The sequence below is a fragment of the Propithecus coquereli genome, unplaced genomic scaffold, assembly GCF_000956105.1.
Source record: "Propithecus coquereli isolate 6110/MARCELLA unplaced genomic scaffold, Pcoq_1.0 Scaffold242, whole genome shotgun sequence".
Lineage (NCBI taxonomy): Eukaryota > Metazoa > Chordata > Mammalia > Primates > Indriidae > Propithecus > Propithecus coquereli.
This window is the reverse complement of record NW_012147975.1, coordinates 3,185,357-3,208,304: the sequence shown is the minus strand read 5'-3', so window position 1 is coordinate 3,208,304 and position 22,948 is coordinate 3,185,357. Positions and strand designations below refer to the sequence as shown.

General features: G+C 56.8%; 3 protein-coding genes across 5 annotated transcripts in view; all 3 read left to right on the top strand.

Moving 5' to 3' along the window:
- Positions 1 to 961: 961 nt before the first annotated feature.
- PROB1 (proline-rich basic protein 1) lies at positions 962 to 4,218 on the top strand. The gene has a single exon (XM_012646370.1). It carries the CDS (start codon positions 1,070 to 1,072, stop codon positions 4,112 to 4,114), a length of 3,045 nt encoding a protein of 1,014 aa, XP_012501824.1. The 5' UTR covers positions 962 to 1,069; the 3' UTR covers positions 4,115 to 4,218.
- A 1,994-nt stretch (positions 4,219 to 6,212) lies between these two features.
- Positions 6,213 to 8,072, top strand: MZB1 (marginal zone B and B1 cell-specific protein). The gene is made up of 4 exons (XM_012646375.1): positions 6,213 to 6,440; positions 7,201 to 7,325; positions 7,622 to 7,732; positions 7,827 to 8,072. The coding sequence occupies exons 1-4, from the start codon at positions 6,264 to 6,266 to the stop codon at positions 7,981 to 7,983; spliced, it is 570 nt and encodes a 189-aa protein (XP_012501829.1). The 5' UTR covers positions 6,213 to 6,263; the 3' UTR covers positions 7,984 to 8,072.
- Positions 8,073 to 11,651: 3,579 nt separating this feature from the next.
- SLC23A1 (solute carrier family 23 (ascorbic acid transporter), member 1) overlaps positions 11,652 to 22,948 on the top strand; it is a 13,904-nt gene continuing 2,607 nt past the window's right edge. Inside the window, exons 1-15 of one of the 3 annotated variants that reach the window (XM_012646372.1) lie at positions 11,652 to 11,792; positions 12,394 to 12,507; positions 12,970 to 13,127; positions 13,855 to 13,943; positions 14,109 to 14,176; positions 14,349 to 14,530; positions 14,657 to 14,777; positions 15,068 to 15,224; positions 15,521 to 15,668; positions 16,222 to 16,327; positions 16,562 to 16,691; positions 16,802 to 16,945; positions 18,117 to 18,212; positions 21,009 to 21,275; positions 22,459 to 22,532. In XM_012646372.1, coding sequence (XP_012501826.1) covers positions 11,757 to 11,792; positions 12,394 to 12,507; positions 12,970 to 13,127; positions 13,855 to 13,943; positions 14,109 to 14,176; positions 14,349 to 14,530; positions 14,657 to 14,777; positions 15,068 to 15,224; positions 15,521 to 15,668; positions 16,222 to 16,327; positions 16,562 to 16,691; positions 16,802 to 16,945; positions 18,117 to 18,212; positions 21,009 to 21,256 — 1,797 coding nt within the window. In that variant the 5' untranslated portion in view covers positions 11,652 to 11,756 and the 3' untranslated portion in view covers positions 21,257 to 21,275; positions 22,459 to 22,532. Of the gene's footprint in view, positions 11,793 to 12,393; positions 12,508 to 12,969; positions 13,128 to 13,854; positions 13,944 to 14,108; positions 14,177 to 14,348; positions 14,531 to 14,656; positions 14,778 to 15,067; positions 15,225 to 15,520; positions 15,669 to 16,221; positions 16,328 to 16,561; positions 16,692 to 16,801; positions 16,946 to 18,116; positions 18,213 to 21,008; positions 21,276 to 22,458; positions 22,533 to 22,948 lie in introns of those variants that run through there. The other 2 variants (XM_012646371.1, XM_012646373.1) reach the window with 2 other exon arrangements.

The window sequence follows — 22,948 nt, the reverse complement described above, 5'->3', positions numbered from 1 at the left end:
CAAGTTGGCTATAAGGAAGGAAGGGGTGTGTGTGTATGTGTGAGAGAGAGAGGCCCTGACCAGAAAGTTCCAGGACCCCAATGAATATGGGAAATCAGCTTTTATCACACAGCAAGAATGTCATAGCCGTGAATCACATTTGCACCTTCTTACACCTCCCCAAACAGAAGGTCATCTGTCTTCACAAATGGGAGGAAGGGAAAAAGCCGACACTGTCTCTTTTTAAGGTAGGGAAAGGGTCTGGTAAGGGACCACAACTTGCTCAAGTTGCGCTGGCAGGGCTGGATGTGATGGACAGGCTAGATTCTTTCAGAAGCCATCACTGAGTGTGCCCTAGGTGATCATGGGGACACATCCAGGAGGCAGGGGACCCACTTCAGGGAGGGAAGAGTAGGATTTGCCAAGTCTAGCCTCTCCTGGGTAGCGTGAGGCTGAGTGCACGGGATGGGCCAGTGTGCTTGCTCCGGGGCCAGCTGGAGCCTGAGTCACAGCAGGACCTTGAAGCCAGAAGTTTAAGGGCAAGTGGTGCCCGTTGTCCTCAGACAATGACAGGTGGTGGCTGCTCCTCCACCAGCACCTGTCCCCAGGGCAGGTCTTAAGGTTCTGGGGGCTGGAATGAGGGCCTTGCGGGTGCCTGGGGGAGCACAGAGCTGTTCTTGCCTCAGGGGGCTTAGAGAGGGTGCCACAAGCGGCCTCAAAGGTGCCAGGGCTTGTCCTGGGTGCTAAGGCGGCTTGTCAAGGCCCACTCCGGCCCCTTGCAATAAATCCCCCTAAGGGCAATGGGTCCAGCCAGGGATAGCACCTTCTTGAGACCCCAGCACAACTTCCGGAGTCGGGGGAAGTCTTCGAGCCTGCTTTCCCCTCACCTGCCTGTTGGCTCGGCTCGCGGGGTTGAGAGGGCAGGGCCCAGGGCCGGGTCTCTCCTGCTGCCACGCCGCTGGCTCAGGAGTGGATGCGGCCGCTTTAAGGCGCGGTGATCCCACGGCATCCTCGGGCGGGGCGGGGACAGTGCAGGCGCCACCAGCGGAGGCGAATGCGAGGGAGGTAGTGCGCGGTGTCGGGCCCCACCATGCTGACCGCGCTCACCCCGCCAGCCGTGCCTGGGATCCCGAGGCAGCTGCCCACGGCCCCCACGCGGCGCCAGGACTCCTCCGGTTCGTCAGGCTCCTACCACACGGCTCCGGGTTCTCCAGAGCCCCCGGACGTTGGGCCGGACGCGGAAGGGCAAGCGAACTGGCCCTGGGTGGCCCCTGGGCGGGGGGCGGGCGCACAGCCTCGCCTGTCCGTCAGCGCCCAGAATAGCCGCCAGCAGCACTGGCCCGGCTCGGGTTTCCCGCGAGGCCCGGGCTCCGGCCCGCGGCCACCCCAGCCCCAGCTGCGCACGCTGCCGTCGGGGGAGATGGAAGTCATCTTCGGCGTCGGGCCCCTGCTGAGCCGCTCCGGCGCGGAGGATCGCGAGGTGCAGCAGCTCACGGAGCCGGCTTTCGGCAGCCCCTTACCGCCAGGCCCGGCGTCTCCCGCCGCTGGCCCACTGCAGCCCCAGGCCCCCGACGGTGGCTCTCGCTGGGCCACATACCTGGAGCTGCGACCCAGCGGGCCGAGTCCTGCCTCCCCAACGCAGTTCGAGTGTGTGGAAGTGGCGCTGGAGGAACGCACCGCGCCCGCCAAGCCCCGGACGGTGCCCAAGCGTCAGATCGAGCTGCGCCCCCGGCCCCAGAGTCCCCCGCGGGTGGCTGTCGCGCCGCGCCCCCGACTGCTCCTGCGCACCGGCTCCCTTGACGAGTCACTGAGTCGCCTGCAGGCCGCGGCGGGCTTCGTGCAGACAGCGCTGGCCAAAAAACTGAGCCCCGAGGCCCCAGCCCCTAGCAGCGCCGCCTTTGAGCCCACAGGACGGTCGGAACCTGCGACCCGGGAAACGGCCCGCAGCACTCGTGTGGTCTTGGAGAAGGCTAAGTCTCGGCCGCTTCGTGTACAAGATAGTTCTGCCCCAGCAAAAGCCCCACGGCCGTGGCCCAGCCTCCGAGAGCGCGCTATCCGGCGCGACAAGCCCGCGCCCGGGACCCAGCCGCTGGGTCCTGTAAGTTCCAGCATCTTCCTACAGACAGAGGAGAAGATCCAGGAGGCGCGCAAGACTCGGTTCCCGCGAGAGACTCCGGGTCGAACAGTCCCGAGGGCACGGAGTCCGCCTTTCGAGTCTATAGTCCCCTGGGAGGTTCCAAGCAGGACTGTGAAGCCAAGAAGCCCGTCCCCGCCGTCGCAGACTCCCAATGGAGCTGTGCCAGGGCCTCACTGCCCATCCCCCCAGAACCTGTCCCCGTGGGATCGGACCATTCGGAGGAGGGTGAGTAGCCCGTCGTTCCCAGAAGCATCCTCCGCGTGGGAAAATCAGAATCCCGCCGTCGAAGAAACTGTTAGCAGGAGAAGCCCTTCGCCTCCGACCCTTTCCCAGTGGAACCTGGGTGTTGCTAGAGCAGAAAACCCCTCCCCCAAAGCTCCTTCACAGTGGGTGATTCCACATCCTGCAGTTGGGGATGAGGAAGAGCTGGATAGGAGCCCGTCCCTGCCGACCTTGTTCCCGTGGGAAGCTCAGGATCGTCCTACTGGGACTCGGAGCCCATCGCCCCAAGAGACGTGGGATCCCGTGGTGCCGGGCTCCTCCGTAGTATTTACGCGGGAAGCTCAAAATGGCGAAGCTCAGGAATTGGTGCCATCTACACCATCAGCACCCGGGACTCCAGAACCAACGGAGGTGCAGACGCCATGCACACAGGAGATTCCAGATCTTGCCTTCCGAGGCAGTCAGCCGTCGCCAGAGACCACTGCACCGGAGCCGCCCTGCAGTCACCTCGTGGGCACGTTGGACGCCGATGCTCCTCCAGAAGCCTTGGGCCATGGAGAAGCGGCCTCGGGACGCCAGCGTGTGGCCATTCCGCGGCCCAGAGACGTGCGCAAGATGGTGAAGACCACGTACGCGCCCAGCTTCCCGGCGGGAACCGCCGGCTCAGGGCTGCCTGCGCCTCCTGCTGACCCCTGCGGGGAGGAGGACTGCGCATCCAAGACACAGGAGCTTCAGGCGCTGGGGCCCCCCGCTCCGGCTCACTACACTTCCATTTTTCTTAAGGACTTTCTGCCGGTCGTGCCGCACCCCTACGAGCCTCCAGAGCCACTCCTCGACACAGTCCCGCGGGACGCCTCGAAGCCCAACGGGGTCGTACGGCGGAGAGCAGAGAACAGCACGGCAAAACCCTTCGCGCGCACAGAGATCCGCCTGCCTGGTGCCCTGGCCTTGGGCCGCCGGCCCGAGGTAACCCCGGGGGTCCGAGTGCGCGGTCCTGGCGGAGAGAACCGGGGTGCAGAGCCGCATCGCCTCGTCCCCGATGGCGAGGGTCGGACCAGCCCTCTAGGCGGCGCTCGCAACTCATCCCAACGGTCCCCCATAGAGCCAGCCGGGGCCCGACCACCCCGCCCCAGCTCCCCACAGGCACACCCCAACTCGAGCCCTGAGGTGGTACCCAAACTGGAGACACCCCCGGAGGCCCCCGAGCCCACGGCTGCCGTCCAGACGCCCCTGCCGCAGGAGCCCCCGGCGTCGGCCGGCAGGATAGCCCCTGCCCAGCCTCGCGCTGCCTCGGCGCCTCCCACGGACCGGTCCCCGCAAGGCCCCTCCCAGGGGGTGCGCAGGCTGCCCGGGGCCGCGCACCCGGGGAAGGTCCTGGTGGACCCGGAGAGCGGCCGCTACTACTTTGTGGAGGTGCCGCGGCAGCCTCGGCTGCGGCTGCTCTTCGACCCCGAGAGCGGGCAGTACGTGGAGGTGCTGCTGCCGCCCGCGTCCCCCGGGCCACCCCGTCGCGTCTACACCCCATTGGCCCTGGGTCCCGGCCTCTACCCGCCCGCCTATGCGCCTATCCAAGGCCTCTCACTGCCACCGTCCCCGGGCCCGCCGGCTCTCGGCAGCCCCCAGCTACCCTGGGCCTCTGAGGCGGGCGCCCTGGACGGGATGTACTACCTGCCGGTGAGCGGGACCCCCAGCCCCACACCTCCTCTGCTCCTCTGTGCCCCGCCCTGCAGCTCGGGTACCACCCAGCCTGGCAAGGGCTCCTTGTTCCCGTTGTGAGGCCCCGGGGCCTGATCTCCGTGGAGTTGGGGCTCTCGGATGGCCTTGGAGGTTCTGGCATCTAGTCCCTTTCCCTCCTTTCCTTCCGTCACCTCTTTCTTTGGCCTATCCCAGCCAGTTGTCAGACGAGAAGTGACCTTCAGAGAAAGTATCTGAGACCCGGGGCTGATGGAGCTGGAGCTTAGGACGTGGCTGCCTCCTTCCTCCCTCAACAAAATTGTGTATCCCTTTCCCAAGCATTCCCAGGGTGTGGTGTGTGTTTACGTGTGTTTGTGTGTATGCAGGTGAGCAAATACGGAAAAGCGTGGAGTCCCAGGGCTTATCCCCAGGAGCCAATCCAAGGAGGTGTTGGGGTTCCCTAGGGGGCAGCAGGAATGGGAGCAGCAGGGGACAGGGCTGCCCCCAGAGGTGGTGAACTATCTGTCCCTCCCTGAAGGTGGGCCCAGCTGAGGTGGAGCTAGCCGTGGGGCACAGGTGAGATGGGAGGGAAGGACTCTGGCTATGCAGTCTGCTCTTTGGGAGAGGAGCTGAGCTTTGGCCTGGGAGGCTGCGAGGGGGAACGTGGCTGGTGCAGTCGCAGCCAGGCTGGGGCTGAGAGAGGGAGCTGGGGGTACAGCAAGTGCAGGTGGAGCGAGGAAGTAACGCAGGGAGGGGCTGCGGAGACAGCCTGGCATTTGGGGTGGGAAGACTGGGGGTAAGCTGGGCCCAGGTGCTGTGGTCTCCAGCTGGGAGCCTGGCTCCCCAAGCCTCCCCTCAGCCCCAGTCTCTGGCATGGCTTCTGCTCTGAGCCCCAGAGCTGAGCCTGCTCATCCTGGGGTGGAGGCAAGGCTCCAGCCACGCCCACCCAGGTAGGCGGCTGGTGAAATGAGTCATCGGGAAGGACTCACAAGAGCTGTTGTCCGGGGGGGCCTTGACCCCTTGGGTGGGTGGATGGTGGGTTAGGGCTGGCAGTAGAAGGGATCTCCTTGTGTGGGGCAGGTCAGAGGGACCAGAAGCTCCCAGCTGGTCCCACTCCCCCTGGTCACAGCACAGGAAGGGACAGGACCCAGAGTCCGTGCTTCAGTTGCCCTGAGATTCCAGGAGCCCCTGAGGAAGGCTGAGGGAGATGAGGGATCTGCATGAGGTGGGAGGTGGTCTGCGTGGGGTCTGTGTGTCGTTCTGAGCCTGAAATGGCTGGGCCTTGCTGGACCGGTGTGTGGCGTGATGAGTTTAGGGAAGGGCAGTTCCTGTTAGCAGCAGTGTCCGGAATGGGGATCGATGCTGTCCTTGTTCCAGGGCTGTGCGGGGCCCGGTCCCTCAGAGTCCCTGCCACCCTGCTCTGGACTGCAGGCTGACTAGAACTATGAGACAGAATAACCTGGATATTTCTTGGCTGAAGACGCTGGTTCCAATGACATGGAGATTCCTGGAGTCACCCCAGATGCCTCACCTCATCCTGGTGTGCAATAAATAAATTGCTGACCCATGAGCCATGGTGGGTAAAATAACTGGTGTGAGTGCCTGATTTCCTGCCCTTCCAGGTCTGGGTAGGCCTGGGTAGAGGGGACCTTAGGGCCAGCGAGGGAGACCATGTGTGTCTTTCACATTCTGTGGGGTCCCCACCTCAGTGAGTTGCCTCCCAAGAGGGAGCCCGAGGCTAGCAAGCATACCTGTGGCCTTATTCATCCAGGTAGTGGAGTGGCCAGGGGGCTTTAGGGCCAATCGGGCTTGGGTTCCACTCTCAGCATGGCCCCTCCAGCTGTGTGGCCTTGGGTTTGTCACTTCCCTCTGAGCCTTTGTGTTTCCAGGGACAGAATAAAGGTGACAGTAACCACTTCCTCCCACACGGTGCTCAGCACAGTGCCCACCACTTGGCAGATCACAGGATGCAGGAGGCATCAGCCCCCATGTGTCCTTGCCTAGGCCTGGCCCCTCTCCTCGCCTCTTTGCTCCCCATCTGTGAAATGGAGCTGAGTTGGCAGGAGCTGGGTCCTGCGAGAGGAAGTGCACACGTGGCATCTCCAGGGCGCTGGGGGAAGAGAGAGAATGGGAGGGGTGATCTCCCCATTGGTCTAGGCCAAGTGTTCTGGGGAAGTCCCTACTGCGCACATGCACATGCACACCTGCACCCCAGCCGTGGCCCACACTCGCTGAGCTGGCTCCAGAGGCCATGAGGCTGTCACTGCCATTGCTGCTGCTGCTGCTGGGAGCCTGGACTATCCCAGGAAGCCTCGGGGACAGGGACCTGCTCACAGCCACTGCCCCAGAGCTGGACGATGAGGAGAAGTACTCAGCTCACATGCCTGCTCACCTGCGCTGTGACGCCTGCAGGGCTGTGGCTTTCCAGGTGAGTCCTCCCGTACCTTTCCCCTACCCTACCTAGACCTCATCTCAAGCCAGACCCCTCACCTACCTCAGATTCCGCCTTTGGCCTTTGATCTCCAATCCCCCAGCGCTGGGCATCAAGCCCCAGACTCAGCCTTCCATGACACTGCCATCCCCACCTCACCCGAACCTCCATCTGCCTGCCTGACAGAGCGGACAGCCCGGGACAGACCCACAGTATCTTGAGACCGCAGGACATCACCTGCTTGTCCTTTGAGACTCCTCAGGCCCATCCTCAGGTCTGGACTCCCTCCCCAAATCTGACTTGGGTGCCTTCGCATATGTGTACATGCTGCACACGTGCACGTGTTGAGTGCCTGCATGTGTGAGTATGCGTGTGAGTTCACGTGCACCTGCTGAGCGTGTCTGTGTGCCGGTATTTCTGTGTGTGCAGGGCCTATGAGTACTCATGCCATTGAAGATTAGGATCTTTTTTTTTTTTCTTTCCTTCGTATGCTTTAAAATAGCACATGCTACTTGGCAGGTGCACCCTGGAGTAGGGGCCCCGGCGCTCAGGCCCAACCTTCCACCTCAGCACTTCTGCCCCCACCCCCCAGCCCAAGGAAGTGGCTCCTGCCACTTTTTAGCTCTTGGGTCTCGGGACGAGCTGTGCTGCCTGCCTCACAGGTGCTTCCTGCCACCTCATTCTCCCCAGAGGCTCCTGCCCTTCCCCTCTGAGCAGCGGTCCTGAGACCCAGGCTCCCAGCCCCTCCTTGTTGCAGATGGGGCAGTATCTGGCAAAGGCAGAGGCCAAGCTTCATACCCCAGACTCTGAGGGGCGGCGGGAGCTGAGTGAGTCGGTCTACACAGACGTCTTGGACTTGAGCTGCTCCCAGAAGTGGCAGGAGTGAGTTGCCAATCCCTACCTCCCTCCTCCCTGGGCAGGGCTGGCGGGTGGAGATGCCACTCGCCCACTCGCACCACGCATTCCACCGGGGCTGGCTGGGACGAAGTCTGGGCTCGAGCTGGGAGCAAGTGGGAGAGCAGAGGCCCAGCAGACAAGGTCACTGTGTGACCTTGGGCCAGGGGATTTCCCTCTCTGAACTCAGCAAATGCCCAGTGTGCCCAGCTTGGTGTGGAGACAGGTCTCTCCTCGCTGAGCTCCCACCAATGCCAAACCCCTCTTCTCCTCACTGCCGCCAGCTACGGGGTCCGAGAGGTGAACAAGGTGAAACATCTCGTGGGCCCAGGGCTTAGCAAGGGGCCAGAGCCAAGCATCAGCGTGATGGTCACAGGGGGCCCCTGGCCCGTCAGGTGATGGTGGGGGCGGAGTGGGGGTTGGGATGGAGCCCGGGTTTGCCCCTCTGTGTGCTGGGCAGGGTCTGAGGCTCCTGCTGCGCTCCCCTAGGCTCTCCACGACATGTTTGCACTACTTGGGGGAGTTTGGAGAAGACCGTATCTATGCAGCCCACCAACAAGGCCCAGAGGCTCTGGAGGCATTGCTGTGTGGGGGCCCTCGGGGGGCCTGCTCGGAGGAAGTGCCAGTCATAAGGGAAGAGCTCTAGTCCTGGACTCTGTCTTCCTCTGGAAGAAGCCGCGGCTTCCTCTGGATCGTCCCCATTCCTGTCTGAGGGCTGCCGGCCCCGCCCGGGGCTGTCACCCTCCCTCTCTCCTCCAGCACCGGCGCTGGGCCTGGGCAGGAGCCAAGGCCGTCCCCTCTGAACTCAAATAAAACCCAGTGACCTCAACTCCTCTCTGCAAAAGGTGATTTCCTGTTCCCTCACTCACAGCAGTAATCAACACAGAAGACTTCTGTGACCAAACGCGTGGGGCTTTTTCTCCACAAACCAAGAAAGCAATCAGTTCTGCAGTGGACACCGGCTACGTGTCCTCCAATTCAATTCTGACACCATCCACTCGGAGACAGTGTCAGGTCCCACAGGCCGAGGGCTCAGTTCCCCGAGACTACCCCCATTCAGATGCAAGTTGGGGCTTCCAGAACTTCTGACCGTCGGGTCAGCTTCACACTGGGATTCCCGCAGCCCCTCTCCACATCTTGAGTTCCATTAATTCGCTGGAGCCGCTCACAGAACTCAGGGAAACACTTACTTACATTGGCCGGTTTGTTGTAAAGGGTATTACCAAAGACACAGATGCAGAGGTGCGTAGAGTGAGGTGTGGAGGAAGGGGCGCAGAGCTTCCGTGCCTCCCTGGACGCACCACCCTCTAGGAACCTCTCCATGTTCTGCTCTCTGGAAGTCCTCTGAACCGTGTCCTGTTGGGGTTTTATGGAGACTTCATTACGTAGGCATGATTGATTAAGCCATTGGCCATTGGTGATCAACTTAACCTTCAAGCTCCTCTTCCCTTCCCAGAGGTTGGGGTTTGGCTAAAAGTCCCAACTCTCTAATCCTGCCTTGGTTTTTCCTGTGCCCAGTGTGATCCTGAAGCTACCTAGGGGCTGCCAGGCCTCATTAGCATAAGAAAAAAACATCATTTGGGGGATTTTTTTTTTTTTTTTTTGAGACAGAGTTGCTCTGTTGCCCCAGCTAAAGTGCGGTGGCATCATCATAGATCACTACGACCTCAAATTTCTGGGCTCAAGCAATCCTCCTGCCTCAGCCTTCCAAGTAGCTGGGACTATAGATGTGCACTACAATGGCTACCTAATTTTTCTATTTTTTGTAGAGATGGGGTCTTGCTCTTTTGCTCAGGCTGGTCTTGAACTCCTGACCTCAAGCAATCCTGCCTTGGCCTCCTAGAGTGCTAGGATTATAGTCATGAGCCATTTTAGAGATTCTTAAGGTTTTAGGAACTGTATACCAGGAAACGGGGTCCAGTTGAAAACCAAATACACAATTCCAGTACATCACATCCCTCCTAGGAGGGCCTAAAACATGTCCCTACAGTTTCCTAGGGATAAGAGAGAGCTGCCATGGTTGGAAATGTGAGCAAGCTTGTTGGCATATGGAGCCACTTATATGCATGGTGACACCCCAGGTGCTCAGAGCCACCATGAGAGAAAAGAAAATTGAGGCAAACTATGCAGGCAGGCCACCTTGCGGCATGCCTGCTCTGACCGCTGCATTCGATCTGTGCCCCTCCCAGAACCCGCCTCTCACACCGGTCTACACCCGTGGCTGCTCACTTTCCACACTCTGCCTTTGTCTCTAGCTGCTGTGGGTGGGCCCTGGGTGCCTGCCTGACACGGAGCAGGGCAGGGTTCCTAACCAGCCAGATTCAGCATCTTGGCTCTCTCAGTCCTGCTCTCCCCAGAAATTCTTCTGGCTGGGGGCCCTTTCCTTAGGAACAGAGCCCTGGGCCCCACTTGGATCTGGGAACCTGAGGTCAGTGGCACTAATGACTTTCAGTTTCTTTTGTGAGTGTCTCTGCTCTGCCGAAGCCCTGGGAGGGAGACAGAACAGACGCTCTAATCTTCATTTGACAGACACGGAAACTGAAGCTTAGACAACAGAAGAGGCTCCAGCCAAGTCCCAGGCTGAGCAGTGGCAGGGCTGGGAAGGGATTCAGATTTTGGGGGTGGGTGAAGGGAGGCTGCTGGAGGAATGGAAGTGCCCCAGGCAGGCTCTGACCACTCTGGCTTTCCTGGGAGCTGCACTGGAAGCCGAGCCCCTCCATCCATCACCTACTGCAGCACCTGCCTGTGGCCCCTCTTCCCTGGCCCTCATTCGGGAGAGAATCCCTAGGCACCAGCTGGCCAGCCAGGCCAAGGAACTGGCTGAGCAGTAAGTAGAACCAGGTGTGGGGCTGGGCCCCTGTGACGTGGACCTGTGTGACACGTGTTTCTGTGGAGTGATTTAGCGAGACTGCATCGGAGTCTGGGTGTGTGGGTCCATTGTGCTACTGTGTATCTAGGGCCATGTACAACTTCTCCACTTTGTTGCTATGTGCGTGGTGAGGTTTGGGTTGAATTGAGTGTCCTTGGAGATGGACCCTCAAGGGGTGGGGCTCTGTTTAACAGCCCCCATGGGGAGTACTGGGCAGAGAGGGTGGGGAGGAAAGTGCTGAGGAGTTGCAGAGGCTTCAAACTGGTCAGACAACTTCGGGAACCCAGTAGCAGGAGCCAAGAAGGAGAGGAGAGGACAGGTGGAAAGAGGAACGGGCTGGAGGCCAGACAGGCGGACGGATTCAGGGCTGTGGCATGAAGCTGCTGCCCAGCTGGAGAATGGTGCTGCCCGTGGGCCCTCCGGCGTGGCCATGGACGTGGCAATTCAGAAGTAGGTGGACCCCTAGGGTACTGGGGCTGGGGCAGCCCAGAGGGGAGCAGAAGGGGCACCCCAGGCCCAGCCTCTTCCATCTGAGGAGCCTGAGTTCCTCTGGACCCCTCCGCATCTCCCCCTCTGCCATCCCTCAGGCACTAGGGCCAGCCTGGGCTCGGTCTGCCAGGAGGGGAAACCGGCTGGGCACAGGACTGGCTTCCTGGGCTGTGTGACAAGAAATTACATAGGACCCAGTGCTTAGGCCCCATACTCAGTCTAACTCTCTACTGTCTCTACCTTGAAATTCTTAATACTTTTGGAACAAGGGCCCCACATTCTCAGTTTGCACTCGGTCCCACAAATTTATGTAGTTGGTCCTGGCTGGGAGGGGAAGGGAATCCTTGTCCCAACACAGGGGCCAGGCCAGGCCAGCTTAGGCAGCTGTCAGCAGGGTCCCATCTGTTGCCTGCTGCAGGGACCCGGGGCAGTTCCGACCAGCCTGAATTTTAGGATTGGTTTTCTAAAACCTTGCTCCCTTGGGTGGCTTTGCTCAAATCACACTTACTACATCTGTTTCCTCAGCTGTCAAAGAGGCTAATGCCACCCAGCACCCGCGGTTACATATGGCAATGCGTATACTATATATTGCTTGGCAACAAGAATGGTTATGACAATGATGATAATGATTAACTTGTTATTAATAAATGGGGAAGGGCCTCATACAGGGTGTTGCATAATAAGCACCATTTCTACTCCCTTTCTCCCACCTCGCCCAGTGCTTGGTAAACTTCCAAGGCTGTCGCCTCCTCACCGCCCGCCCCCCGCCCGACTCTGGCCCTCTCTTGGAAAACAAGAACAGGTCCCGTGCCCAGGCTCAGGTGCAGGCAGGGAAGGGACTGCCCAGGAGGCAGAGGCGGCAGAGGCTCGGCGGCCTTTACCACTATGGCCAAAGTTAATACGTTACCTCTGCCCAGGCCCCGCTTTCGCAATCCAGGGCAAGGAGACCTGGTTACAGATTTACTTCGAACAGTGTCTGATATGTGGAGTAAAGTCCTCCCCGGCTTTTGTAAACTCATCCCCTCTTCTCCTCAGGAACTGCTCAGACCCGTGCCCCAAAGATGAGGGCCCAGGAGGACTCCGAGGGCCGGACACAGGTGCTGGGGGATGGGTGGGAGCGGGGTGGGGGCAGGGCAGGTGGGGGCTGGAGGGCCTGTGCCTCTGGGAGGCCAGAGACAAAATTTCTGATGAACTTGATAAGACAGTGACTGTCCCCAGCTGAATGTGGCAATTGGGGATGCGGTGGAGGTGGGGGTGAAGGAGCCTTCAGCTTTGGGACAGGCTAATTCCAGCTTGGGAGCCAGTAGGGGCCCAAACTCTCTGCCAGTGACACCCCAGGGATCTCCAGGGGCAGAAGTGGGACTGGATCGGGCTTGTCCACAGTCTTGAGCCCTCTTGTTCCCCCCTCCTAGTGCTCTTAGGTCTTCTGACTTAGAGGTCCGTTCCCCTGGCTAAAATGCCCAGGTCCGGAGGGCTCTAGAAGCCAACACAGTGGACTCATCCCTGCAGGCGGCAATGTGAGGCGGGAGGCAGGTGTCCGAGCGGAGTGACAACTGGGTGGACGGACTGTGGGGGAGGGTGAGGACCCGATGCTGAGTTGCCGACAGGCCGCTTGGGCTACCTGATTGATTCTGGGCCGGAATGGATTTTGCCGTCCCTGTCGCTCCACCCTGAGCTACTTCTCTCTGCTGCCCCCAGCATGAGCACACCAGGGACCCCCCGATGTCCCTGCCCGCGGAGCCCAAGTTTGACATGTTGTACAAGATTGAGGACGTGCCACCTTGGTACCTGTGCATCCTGCTGGGCTTCCAGGTGGGCTTCCCCCAGGCTCTCCCCACCCTCACTCCGCACACTCGCCGGGGATCCCAGCCCCTCCCTGGCCAGTGAGGTGTTATCCTTGGTAACAGGAAGAGAAACCAAAGGTCAGCACAGCGACTGTCATGACACAAGGGTGAGGAAGAGGCTCGATGGGGCCTAAGAGAGGATTAACCCCCTGGGAGTGTGTGACACGCGCCAGGTGGAGTGTGGGTAACAGGGAGAAGGGCCCACCCCACGGAAGCCACAGGAATAACTTTTGGGAGATTATTGGCCCCAGATTGGTGAGCAGTAACTTTCTGGGAGTCCTTTGTGGGGAGTCAGTCCTGGGTGGGCACATTGCCAAGGGTGGCACGGGTTCAGGCCCGCCGAGGCTGGCGTGAGGACTCCAGGGTGCCCCAGTTTCCCTGTGGGCTCTGCCGGCCCTGCCTCAGGTCCCCGCACGCTCTCTCCCGCCAGCACTACCTGACGTGCTTCAGCGGCACCATCGCCGTGCCCTTCCTCCTGGCCGAGGCGCTGTGCGTGGGCCAAGACCAGCACGTGGTCAGTCAGCTCATCGGCACCATCTTCGCGTGCGTGGGCATCACCACCCTCATCCAGACCACGCTGGGCGTCCGGTGAGCAGCCCCCTCCACCCCCACTGTGATCCACACGGCAGGAGCAGGTGGTCGCTCAGAGGACTCTGATGGCACAAAAAAGCTTCTGTCTGCTCCCACCTGCTGCTCCTACCCCCAGGCCAGACTTGGAGCTAGGCAGTGTGGCTCCTGCCCTGGCACCTTGACTTAGGTGGCACCGTGCTCCGGTGCTCCTCAAGGACAAGGAGTCTGTAGGTGTAAGGGGATGCCTAAGTCCCACTCTGAATACCCAGGACCACCTCCTTCCCTGCCCAAACGGCCAGCCCTGGGCTGCCTCCTCCGGCCTATGTGGGCCTCTTCGATGGCCCACCCTCCCAGGGGCCCCCGCCCCCATGCGCGCAGCCCTAGGCCTGGGTGGCAAAAGGACTGAGTGGGGTGGGAGTCGGGGGAGGTTGTGAGTGGAGCTCGGACGCAAGAACTGAGCCGCCCCCGTCATGTGTGTGAGCTGTCCTCACGGTGCAGGAGCTGGTGTTGCCAAGGGAAGGGGGACATGTTTTGAGCTGGGGGCTCCATTTGTTTTCTCTCTTGGGCCCCTAAAATGTTGGAGACATTCCTGCCTGGGCCCTCAGCAACTTCCCTCTGCTCTGCCCCTGCCCTTGTCCCTCTCTCTGTGCCTCTCTTCTCCAATCTCCCTGTGTCTATAACCCTCCTCCCGACTCCTCCCCATCCCACCCCAACTCACCCCTGCTACTCTGTGCCTCTCCTCCAGCCTCCCGCTGTTCCAGGCCAGTGCCCTTGCATTTCTGGTTCCAGCCAAAGCCATCCTGGCCCTGGACAGATGGAGATGCCCCCCAGAAGGTGGGCACATTTCTGGGGTCTACCCTGGAGAAAAGGGGAGGCCCAGGGGCCTGGAGGTCTGGGCAACTGTCCCTAGTCCAGACACCAGGATACGGTCATGGCAGCATCTTCTCTCCTTCTCTGTCTCCGTTCCCTGTCTGTGTGTGTGTTCCTGACTGTCCCCAGAGGAGATCTATGGTAACTGGAGTCTGCCCCTGAACACTTCTCATATCTGGCATCCACGGATGCGGGAGGTGGGTTTGCACGTGAAGGTAGAAGGGCCCTAAGGGGGAAGAGGGTTGGATGGGAGGATCACTGCTGAGTTGTGGGGGGGATTCAAGGAGGTGACCAGGGAGCTTTTGTCTTGCTTACAGCCAGGTCATAGCCTTTACAATAGTGACTTACAGCTGATATTTGCCCTTCCAGGTTCAGGGTGCAATCATGGTGTCCAGCATGGTGGAAGTGGTGATTGGACTGATGGGGCTGCCTGGGGCCCTGCTCAGCTACATTGGGCCTCTCACGGTCACCCCCACTATCTCCCTTATTGGCCTCTCTGTCTTCCAAGCTGCTGGCGACCGAGCTGGCTCCCACTGGGGCATCTCAGCTTGGTGAGCAGGCACCATGCCTGATCCCTGCCCAGCCCCAGCCCCCACTTCGTGTCCTGCCCCCTTAGTCCTGGCTCCTGGCCCCAGCCTGGCCTACCATCCACCTTCTCCTTGTGCCTCTGTCCCCAGCTCCATTCTCCTGATCATCCTCTTCTCCCAGTACCTGCGCAACCTCACCTTCCTGCTGCCTGTCTACCGCTGGGGCAAGGGCTTCACTCTCTTCCGCATCCAGATCTTCAAGATGTTTCCTGTGAGGAGCTGGCAGGAGGCTGGGGCTGGGACTAAGGCTGGGACTAGGGTAGGGGCTGGACCTGTGCCCAGGGCCAAAGTGAGGGCAAGGATGGGAATAGCATGGGAGCTAGAGCCAGAGCAGAGATGAGGTTCCAGCCAAAGGCTGGAGCAGGTGCTGGGACTGGGGTCTGAGCCACTGCTGGGGGAAAGGCTGGGGTTGGGACTGTGGCTAGGGCTGAAGTTGGAGCAGGTTAGTCTGGACTGAGACCTCCAGTGCTTTCAGTGTACCCCTCACCGACCCTGCTTCAGATTGTGCTGGCCATCATGACCGTGTGGCTGCTCTGCTACATCCTGACCCTGACGGATGTGCTGCCCAAAGACCCGACAGCCTATGGCTTCCAGGCACGAACCGATGCCCGTGGGGACATCATGGCTACTTCACCCTGGATCCGCATCCCTTACCCCTGTGAGCAACACCACTTGGGCCCCTTGGGCTCCAACTGAGACCATCTGTGAGACAGGTTCCTGGTGACCCCAGTCCAGCTGATGTCAACTAGCATTAGCTGCACATTTACAGTGTGCCAAGCAGAGTGATGATTTACTCAGACAGAACTTCACTCCAACTCCATGACTCTCAGTGGCCCGAATAAGCTCCCGCAACTGTGTGGCTCCCATCCCAGCTCCAGATCCCCTACTTTCCCCTCTCACCCTCAAGCACTGGCCAGTCCATTCCCGACCCACCACAGTCTTCCCCGGACCCAGGTCAGTGGGGCTTGCCCACAGTGACTGCTGCTGCTGTCCTGGGAATGTTCAGTGCCACACTGGCGGGCATCATTGAGTCCATCGGAGATTACTACGCGTGCGCCCGCCTAGCCGGTGCACCACCCCCTCCAGTACATGCTATCAACAGGTACGCCCACCTGCCCTCCTCAGTATCTGATCCCCTCAGGGGCCACTCAGGAAGCAAATGTAGGAAGGGGGTTGAGTCCCAGAGGCATAGACTTGGGCACATCACTAACACTCCGGAGACCTCCATTTCCGTGCTTATGCAATGGGGGTGCTCTCATCACTCTCTGTGATTGTCGGGAGTAGTTGAGGAGACAATGGAGTCAAGGGAACCAGGCATCGACAACCTACCATGTGCCCGGCTCTCAGCATGCATTCTCTTTGCAATCTGCTAACCACTCTGTGAGACAGGTACCATTATTTATCCCCACTTTACAGATGAGGAAATTGAAGTCCAGAATTGCCCACAGGAGTAAGCGCCAGGGCACTGGGGGGACTAGCGCTCAAACCTGGGCTCCTGGCTCCCAGATCTCCCTTTGCCCTGAGTGTGAGTACTAGAGACTGATAGCTGCAGCGCGCACAGGCCAACAGAGGCGGGGCAGCCGGCCAGGGTGATGGGAGGACTCAGGCTGGTGCAGAGGCTGGACCAAGGCCCCCCACTCGCCCTTTCCTTACAGGGGCATCTTCACCGAAGGCATCTGCTGCATTATCGCGGGGTTATTGGGCACAGGCAATGGGTCCACCTCGTCCAGTCCTAACATTGGCGTCCTGGGGATTACCAAGGTGTCGCGACAGGCCGGAGGAGCACAAAGTCCCGCCCTCATTCCGTGTGCCGCAAGCCCGCCCCAGCCCTGTCCCCACTTTGATTTAGCGACCCTACGCTGCCTTTGAGAGGCCTCCCCGCTGCGTTAAGCCCCAGCCGGATTATGCGTAGCTCGGATAACAGGCCCCGCCCCCGGAACTAACCACGCCCCAGCCCCGCCCCCAGGTCTAGCTCCGCCTCTGACTCCCCGGCAGGTGGGCAGCCGGCGCGTGGTGCAGTACGGTGCGGGTATCATGCTGATCCTGGGCACCATCGGCAAGTTCACGGCCCTCTTCGCCTCGCTCCCTGACCCCATCCTGGGCGGCATGTTCTGCACCCTCTTCGGTGAGTGCCTGGCGTGGGCCTGGGCGCGGGGACCCGGGCGTGGCGCTGGTCGCCAAGTAGTGGGACCTGCCGGCTGCGTGGCGCCTGCAGCGGTTCTCCTGCGCCCTTAGGCATGATTACTGCTGTGGGGCTGTCCAACCTGCAGTTCGTGGACATGAACTCCTCCCGCAACCTCTTCGTGCTCGGATTTTCCATGTTCTTCGGGCTTACGCTGCCCAGTTACCTGGAGTCCAACCCTGGCGCCATCAACACAGGTGCCTCCGGCTGTCTGTCTACTGTCTGCAGAGGTGGGGTGGGCCCAAAACTTTGAGCACAGCCCCCTCCCTCAACACTCCACACAGCTAGAGCCACAAATCCTACTCAATTCCGGATGTTAATCAGGAGCTGAGAGGCTATTTAGCATTTGTCCTTTACTAAGACACTTTCTGTGGACAGATACTGAGCTTCACATGTGCTCATTTAAATTTTTTTTTTCTTTTTTTTTTTGAGACAGAGTCTCACTTTCTTGCCCGGGCTAGAGTGCCATGGAGTCAACCTAGCTTACAGCAACCTCAAACTCCTGGGCTCAAGGGATCCTCCTGCCTCAGCCTCCCAGGTAGCTGGGACTACAGGCACGCGCCACCATGCCCGGCTAAGTTTTTCTATTTTTTTTAGTTGTTTGGACAATTTCTTTCTATTTTTACTAGAGACGGGGTCTCACTCTTGCTCAGGCTGGTCTCGAACTCCTGAGTTCAAACGATCCGCCCGCCTCGGCCTCTCAGAGTGCTAGGATTACAGGCCTGAGCCACTGCTCCAGCCGCTCATTTAATTTTCTAAGCAGGCTGGGCGCGTGGTGGCTCACGCTTGTAATCCTAGCACTCTGCAAGGCCGAGGCAGAAGGGTCGTTTGAGCTCAGGAGTTCCAGACTCCTGAGCATGAGCAAGAGTGAGGCTTCGTCTCTACTAAAAATAGTAAAAATTAGCCGGTGCCGTGGCTCACGCCTGTAGTCCCAGCTACCTGGGAGGCTGAGGCAGGAGGATTGCTTGAGCCCAGGAGTTTGAGGTTGCCGTGAGCTAGGTTGACTCCACTGCACTCTAGCCCAGGCAACAGGGTGAGACTCCGTCTCCCAAAAAAAAAAAAAAAGAACTTTCGAAGCAGCTCCATGAGACAAATACTGTCATCTCCATTTCACAGCTGAAGAACATGAGGTTCCCAGAGATTAAGTGATTTGTCCCAAGTCAACAACTAGCAACTATTAATAGCAGAACTGGGATTTGAACCCATACATAGGAAAAACGGGTACAGATAAGTTTAAATGTCAGAGCTTTGTACCTGTCCTTGCCATGACTGTTCAAGGACATCAGTAGGCTGCACAAGTGGGAAGTCCTTGAGGTCTGCTCTCCAGATGGGGTCATGACATCCATTGGCCCTTGGCCTCTTCCACAGGCGTTCCTGAAGTGGATCAGATTCTGACTGTGCTGCTGACCACGGAGATGTTTGTGGGCGGGTGCCTTGCTTTTGTACTTGACAACACAGTGCCAGGTACGGTTCAGCCCGGGGAGGGGAATGCAGAACTAGGCTGGACTCATAAGCACTCCAACAGATGGTTCCTGAGCCAGAGGTATGACGAGGTCCAATGCCATGCAGGCCCTATGGGGAGCATCTGGAACAGATGGGCTAGTGGAGTGCCTGCTGGCTGCAGGGAGATATTGAGGCACAGACATGCCTTGCAGGTCTTGAAGAGGGTGGGGCTAAGGAGAGTCATTTCCGGGTTCTGTGAATCCTTTCCTCTTCCCTTCTTGACTGCCACTGGGCCGAAGTGTGTCTGCTTTCTTAGAATAGGACAGATGGAAATGCAGCATCAGTTGGTTGGCAAAATCCACTCCAAATGTCAGCAGCCTGCCACTGGTGGCTGCTAGAAGAGCCCCTAACATTTCCCTTTGATACCAGTGCTTTTTGCAAGGATCGTAGAGGGTACTTTGTGGGGAGTCTGAGAATCCTCCTAGCCCAATAAATGTATGAAAACATATAGGGTGCCCAGTAAATGTATTAAAAAATGTCACCAGGTGCTCTAATAATAAACATAGTTAACATTTACTGAACACCTACTATGGGTCAGGGGGAGCTAAGTGTCTCCCTTCATCCTCAAAAACTATGACCATACAGTCAGAGTCGCAAAATTAAAACACTGCACATCTGGGATTTTTAATCATGTCCATCTGATGCAGTCAATGGCCTATGTCCCAATCACTGCACCACACTCTCTGCTGTCAGAGGACCTGGGCTGGAGAACTGCCAAAGGCTCTATGGAGACAGGGATTAATGACTGCATCAGCATAGGCACATCAAGGGTTGGAGTAGCAAGATGATGGCCTTCCATCACCACTTACCAGCCTGAACATAGCCACAGGTCCTGCCAGCCTCTCTCTCTCTGAAGACCCACGTGTTCGTATTCATAGAGCATAGGAGTCAGAGGCTGTCTGTGCACAGTTGGTGGGTTTTGAGGAAGCAGGAAAGGGCCAGGGTTTCCCGGGGGGATTTTAGGCAGAAATCAGGAGCTCTTGGTAGCAGCTGTCCCTTAAATGGATGGGTATCTAACCATAGTACTCACCCCTCCCCATTTAGAGACGCTAGGCTGGGGGCTGGAGCAGCCTGTCCTGTGGTCCTGAGACAGTAAAGTGTCAGCCTAATGCCTAGGGAATGTGGGGAGATGGAGAGCATCTGAGTGGGCATCTGTACATCAAAAGGCTTGTGATTTGGTTAGCTAAGCTACCCGGATGTAGTTAACAGCCTCAGACCTGCCTGGCTGAGTCCCTCACACCCTCATCTTTCAACCCAAGTGAACATCAGCAACCATCCCTGCCCCAGGGATCATTATATGTGTTATGCCACATACTCTTCAACAGTCCTTCAGTGTGCACTGATGAGGAACACAAAGCGCACAGTGGCTGTCACTTGCCTAGGGTCATACACCCTGGATTCAAACCCAGGTCTGGCTGGCTCAGAACCCAGTCCTTAACCATGGAACAAAAACCTTTTCCAGCCTTTAACTTGCTGACAGGCCACTTTGTATTTGCTTTCTCTTTACCTATCTACGGCCCAACCTTAGAGGGCAGTCAATTTGGTTCAGTAAATGCTGGTGGAACTTACCAGCTCGGCCCTGAATTAAGACACTGAGGAGCATGTGCAAAAAATGTGTAAGTCAGTTTGTTTTGAGGAGCTCCTTGCACAAAATTGGAAGTAAAATGGGGCTTGAATAACCCATGAAGTCAATGGGGCTGGGCTGGAGTCACCCAGAGGGCTTCCTGGATGAGGGAGACTGGATGGGGCCTAGAAGAAAGGAGGGGATTTGGAGAAGCAGAGAAGGCACTGCAAGCAGGGATGTAGAGGGTAGGCTGACCAGCCTGTGAGAGGGAGGGAGGGTGACCAGACACCAGGACCAGAGTCCTATGCCACACCTTTGGCTCTTCCCTCTCCACTCTACCCACCTGTGCTTTGTACCGCCAGGCACAGTCAAACAGTACCTCCTCCAGGTAGCCTTTACCGAGGACCCTCGCCTTCCCTCAGTGTCCTCTCTTCTGAGACTTTGGGATGCATTCGGTTTGCACTACTCATGGGGTTGTTTTCAGCCTAGGCTGCAAGTGGAAGTCTCACTCCTTCTGATAGATTTATAATATTTCAGTCTTTGTCAATCCCAACCCCAGCACGCTTGTGAAAACCAGAGAGCTCGTGTGCCCCTCCCCCACCTAAGGGAGAATTCCCCTAGTTGTAAAAATTCTTTGGTGTATCCCTATACTTATCAAAGATTTTACCTAGCTTTCCATTGTGAGGTCTATATTATAAAAACAAGAGTTTATTTTCCAAATATGGAATCATAATAGCAAATATTAATACTAACTATAGTGTTTCAAAATATACCTCCCTATCCTGAGAACACAATCTGGGCACAATTTGGTTCCACAGGCCCAGCACACCTTAGCCCCATACTCAACAGATACAGGTTGGCAATTACTTAACCTTTCTGACTCTTTCTTCATCTTAAAATTTTGTGGTCGCAGGGGTATGTTTTAAAGAAACAAGATAATGAAATTCAAGCACTTAGCACAGAGCCTGGCACACTGTAGTTACAAAATAAATACTATTTATAACTAGTATCCTTTAGAGTTCCTAGAGTTCTGGCCAAGTTGGGAGCTCAGAAACCGTGGATTGAACAACTCTTAGGACCAGACAATATTTAAGACACTTGACTCCAGACGTCTGCCTTAGAATTGCATTATGGGAAGAGGAGGTAGCAGAAGGTTGCAGACTCTGGTAAATGACCCCACTGTTCTCTTCCAGGGAGCCCAGAGGAACGAGGTCTGATACAGTGGAAAGCTGGGGCCCATGTCAACAGTGAGACGTCTACCAGTCTCAAGAGCTATGACTTCCCCTTTGGGATGGGCATGGTAAAAAGGATTGGCTTTCTGAAATACATTCCTATCTGCCCAGTCTTCAAAGGATTTTCTTCAAGGTCTAAAGATCAATTTCCAGTTCCAGAAGACACTCCAGAAAATATAGAAACTGAGTCTGCGTACACCAAGGTCTGAAAAATTACTTCCAGGAAAGGTAGGATGTGTCTATGGCTTTTGTGGGAGGGATGAATAATCAAAACATTCTTATGCTTTAACAAAACTACTCAGTTTCCATTTTTGTGACCTGTTTGAGGGTCTTTAAGGGGAAGGCGGAGTGGGTAAAAAGTCAATATATAGATTTTGGGTGGAATTCCTTAGACATTTTATAGTAAGAGAACTTCCCAACTGATGCGAACCACTAAGAGGTTACAAGTATGCTGAAATATTGATCCCTTCTGCTGTCCAGATACCTGGGCAGAATCTGGGCCAACTGGAGTTCATGAGCTAGTAACTCCATCCATGGGCAGCCTCATTCTGTACTCCAATATGCTAAACAAGTATCACTTTGATATTTGACATGGAAAAGACTGAGAAATACTGACACAGCACAAGAACAGGAAAAAGCCTCTTATACACACTGCCTTGTTTCAATAGTGGTCATAAAATTAAAACCCTCTAAAACAGGATGACTTCAATTACCGTAAAACTATGCCTGTACAGACCCTGATGAGGTAGTCATTTGTCCCTAAAGCTTCATAATGTGTGTGCAGCTGATGCTCTGAAACCTTCCATCTCTACCTGTAATGTAGATGCCTGGCTCTCCAGTTAAACACTAAAGTGGTTTCAATGTGCATGTTCCCTCAGACATACAAGTTTCAAGAAAGAGAGGTTAGTTTAGATGACTCCTTAACAGTAAAAATAAAAGCAATCACTTAAATAGGACTTTCTATGTGCCAGGGACTGTCTTAAGTTCCTGATGTATATTAACTAATGATACAATCCAGAGAGATATTGTTATTATTGTCATTTTAAAGATGTGGAAACTAAGGCACAGAAAGGTTAAGTGACTTGCCCATATCACAGGATTCACATCCGGGAAGCCTGGCTCGAGTCTTTGCTCTTCATCATTAGGTAACAGTGCCTAATTCAAGTTTATAATCTCCACTTAACTGTACTATAATTGGACAGTATGTAGAAATGAACTCATCTGCCCCTGTCTGAGCTCGGAGAAAAAGGATTTGTAAGCCTCATATAGATGACAGCTTGCTGTGCCACTTGTGGTATTGAGCTGTTCAAGAACAGAGGGGGACTGGGTGTTTCATGGCTCTAAAAAGAACAAGAGTCAAGTATGACTGTCTCTGCCTCAGAGCTTCTTTAAAAACCCATCTATTTATTAGTTTGTTAAGGTGGATATTAAAAAAACACTGGGGCACACACCGAAGGACACCATCCCCTACCTCCAGAAGAATGTGACCCAGAATTGACTACATGACTTTCCTAGCCTTCGTCAACACAACACACTCAAGAAAAGCTCTTGTGAAGGGCAGAAGCCAAAGGAGGTTATACTGGAGTAAGGTCCCCATCATACTGGTCAGCCATAAAATTTCTTACATGGCTCTCTATGATTGAGCTGACGCTGCAGCCTGAGGTAATAAAAAGCAAGGATGGGCAATGGGGTTTATTTTACTGCTGTATTTTGCACAGATACTTGCACAGCAACATACTTGCTACTACAGAATCTAACAGAGCCTGATCTCTTAGCACATTTTGCCAGCAAGGTTGTCCTGAGGTACTGGGCCCACACTAAAGTAAGTACCCTGGAGAGTCTGCACTCCAGTACCAATAAACACAACCATCAACTCAGTTCTACTATTATTTATTTTTTTA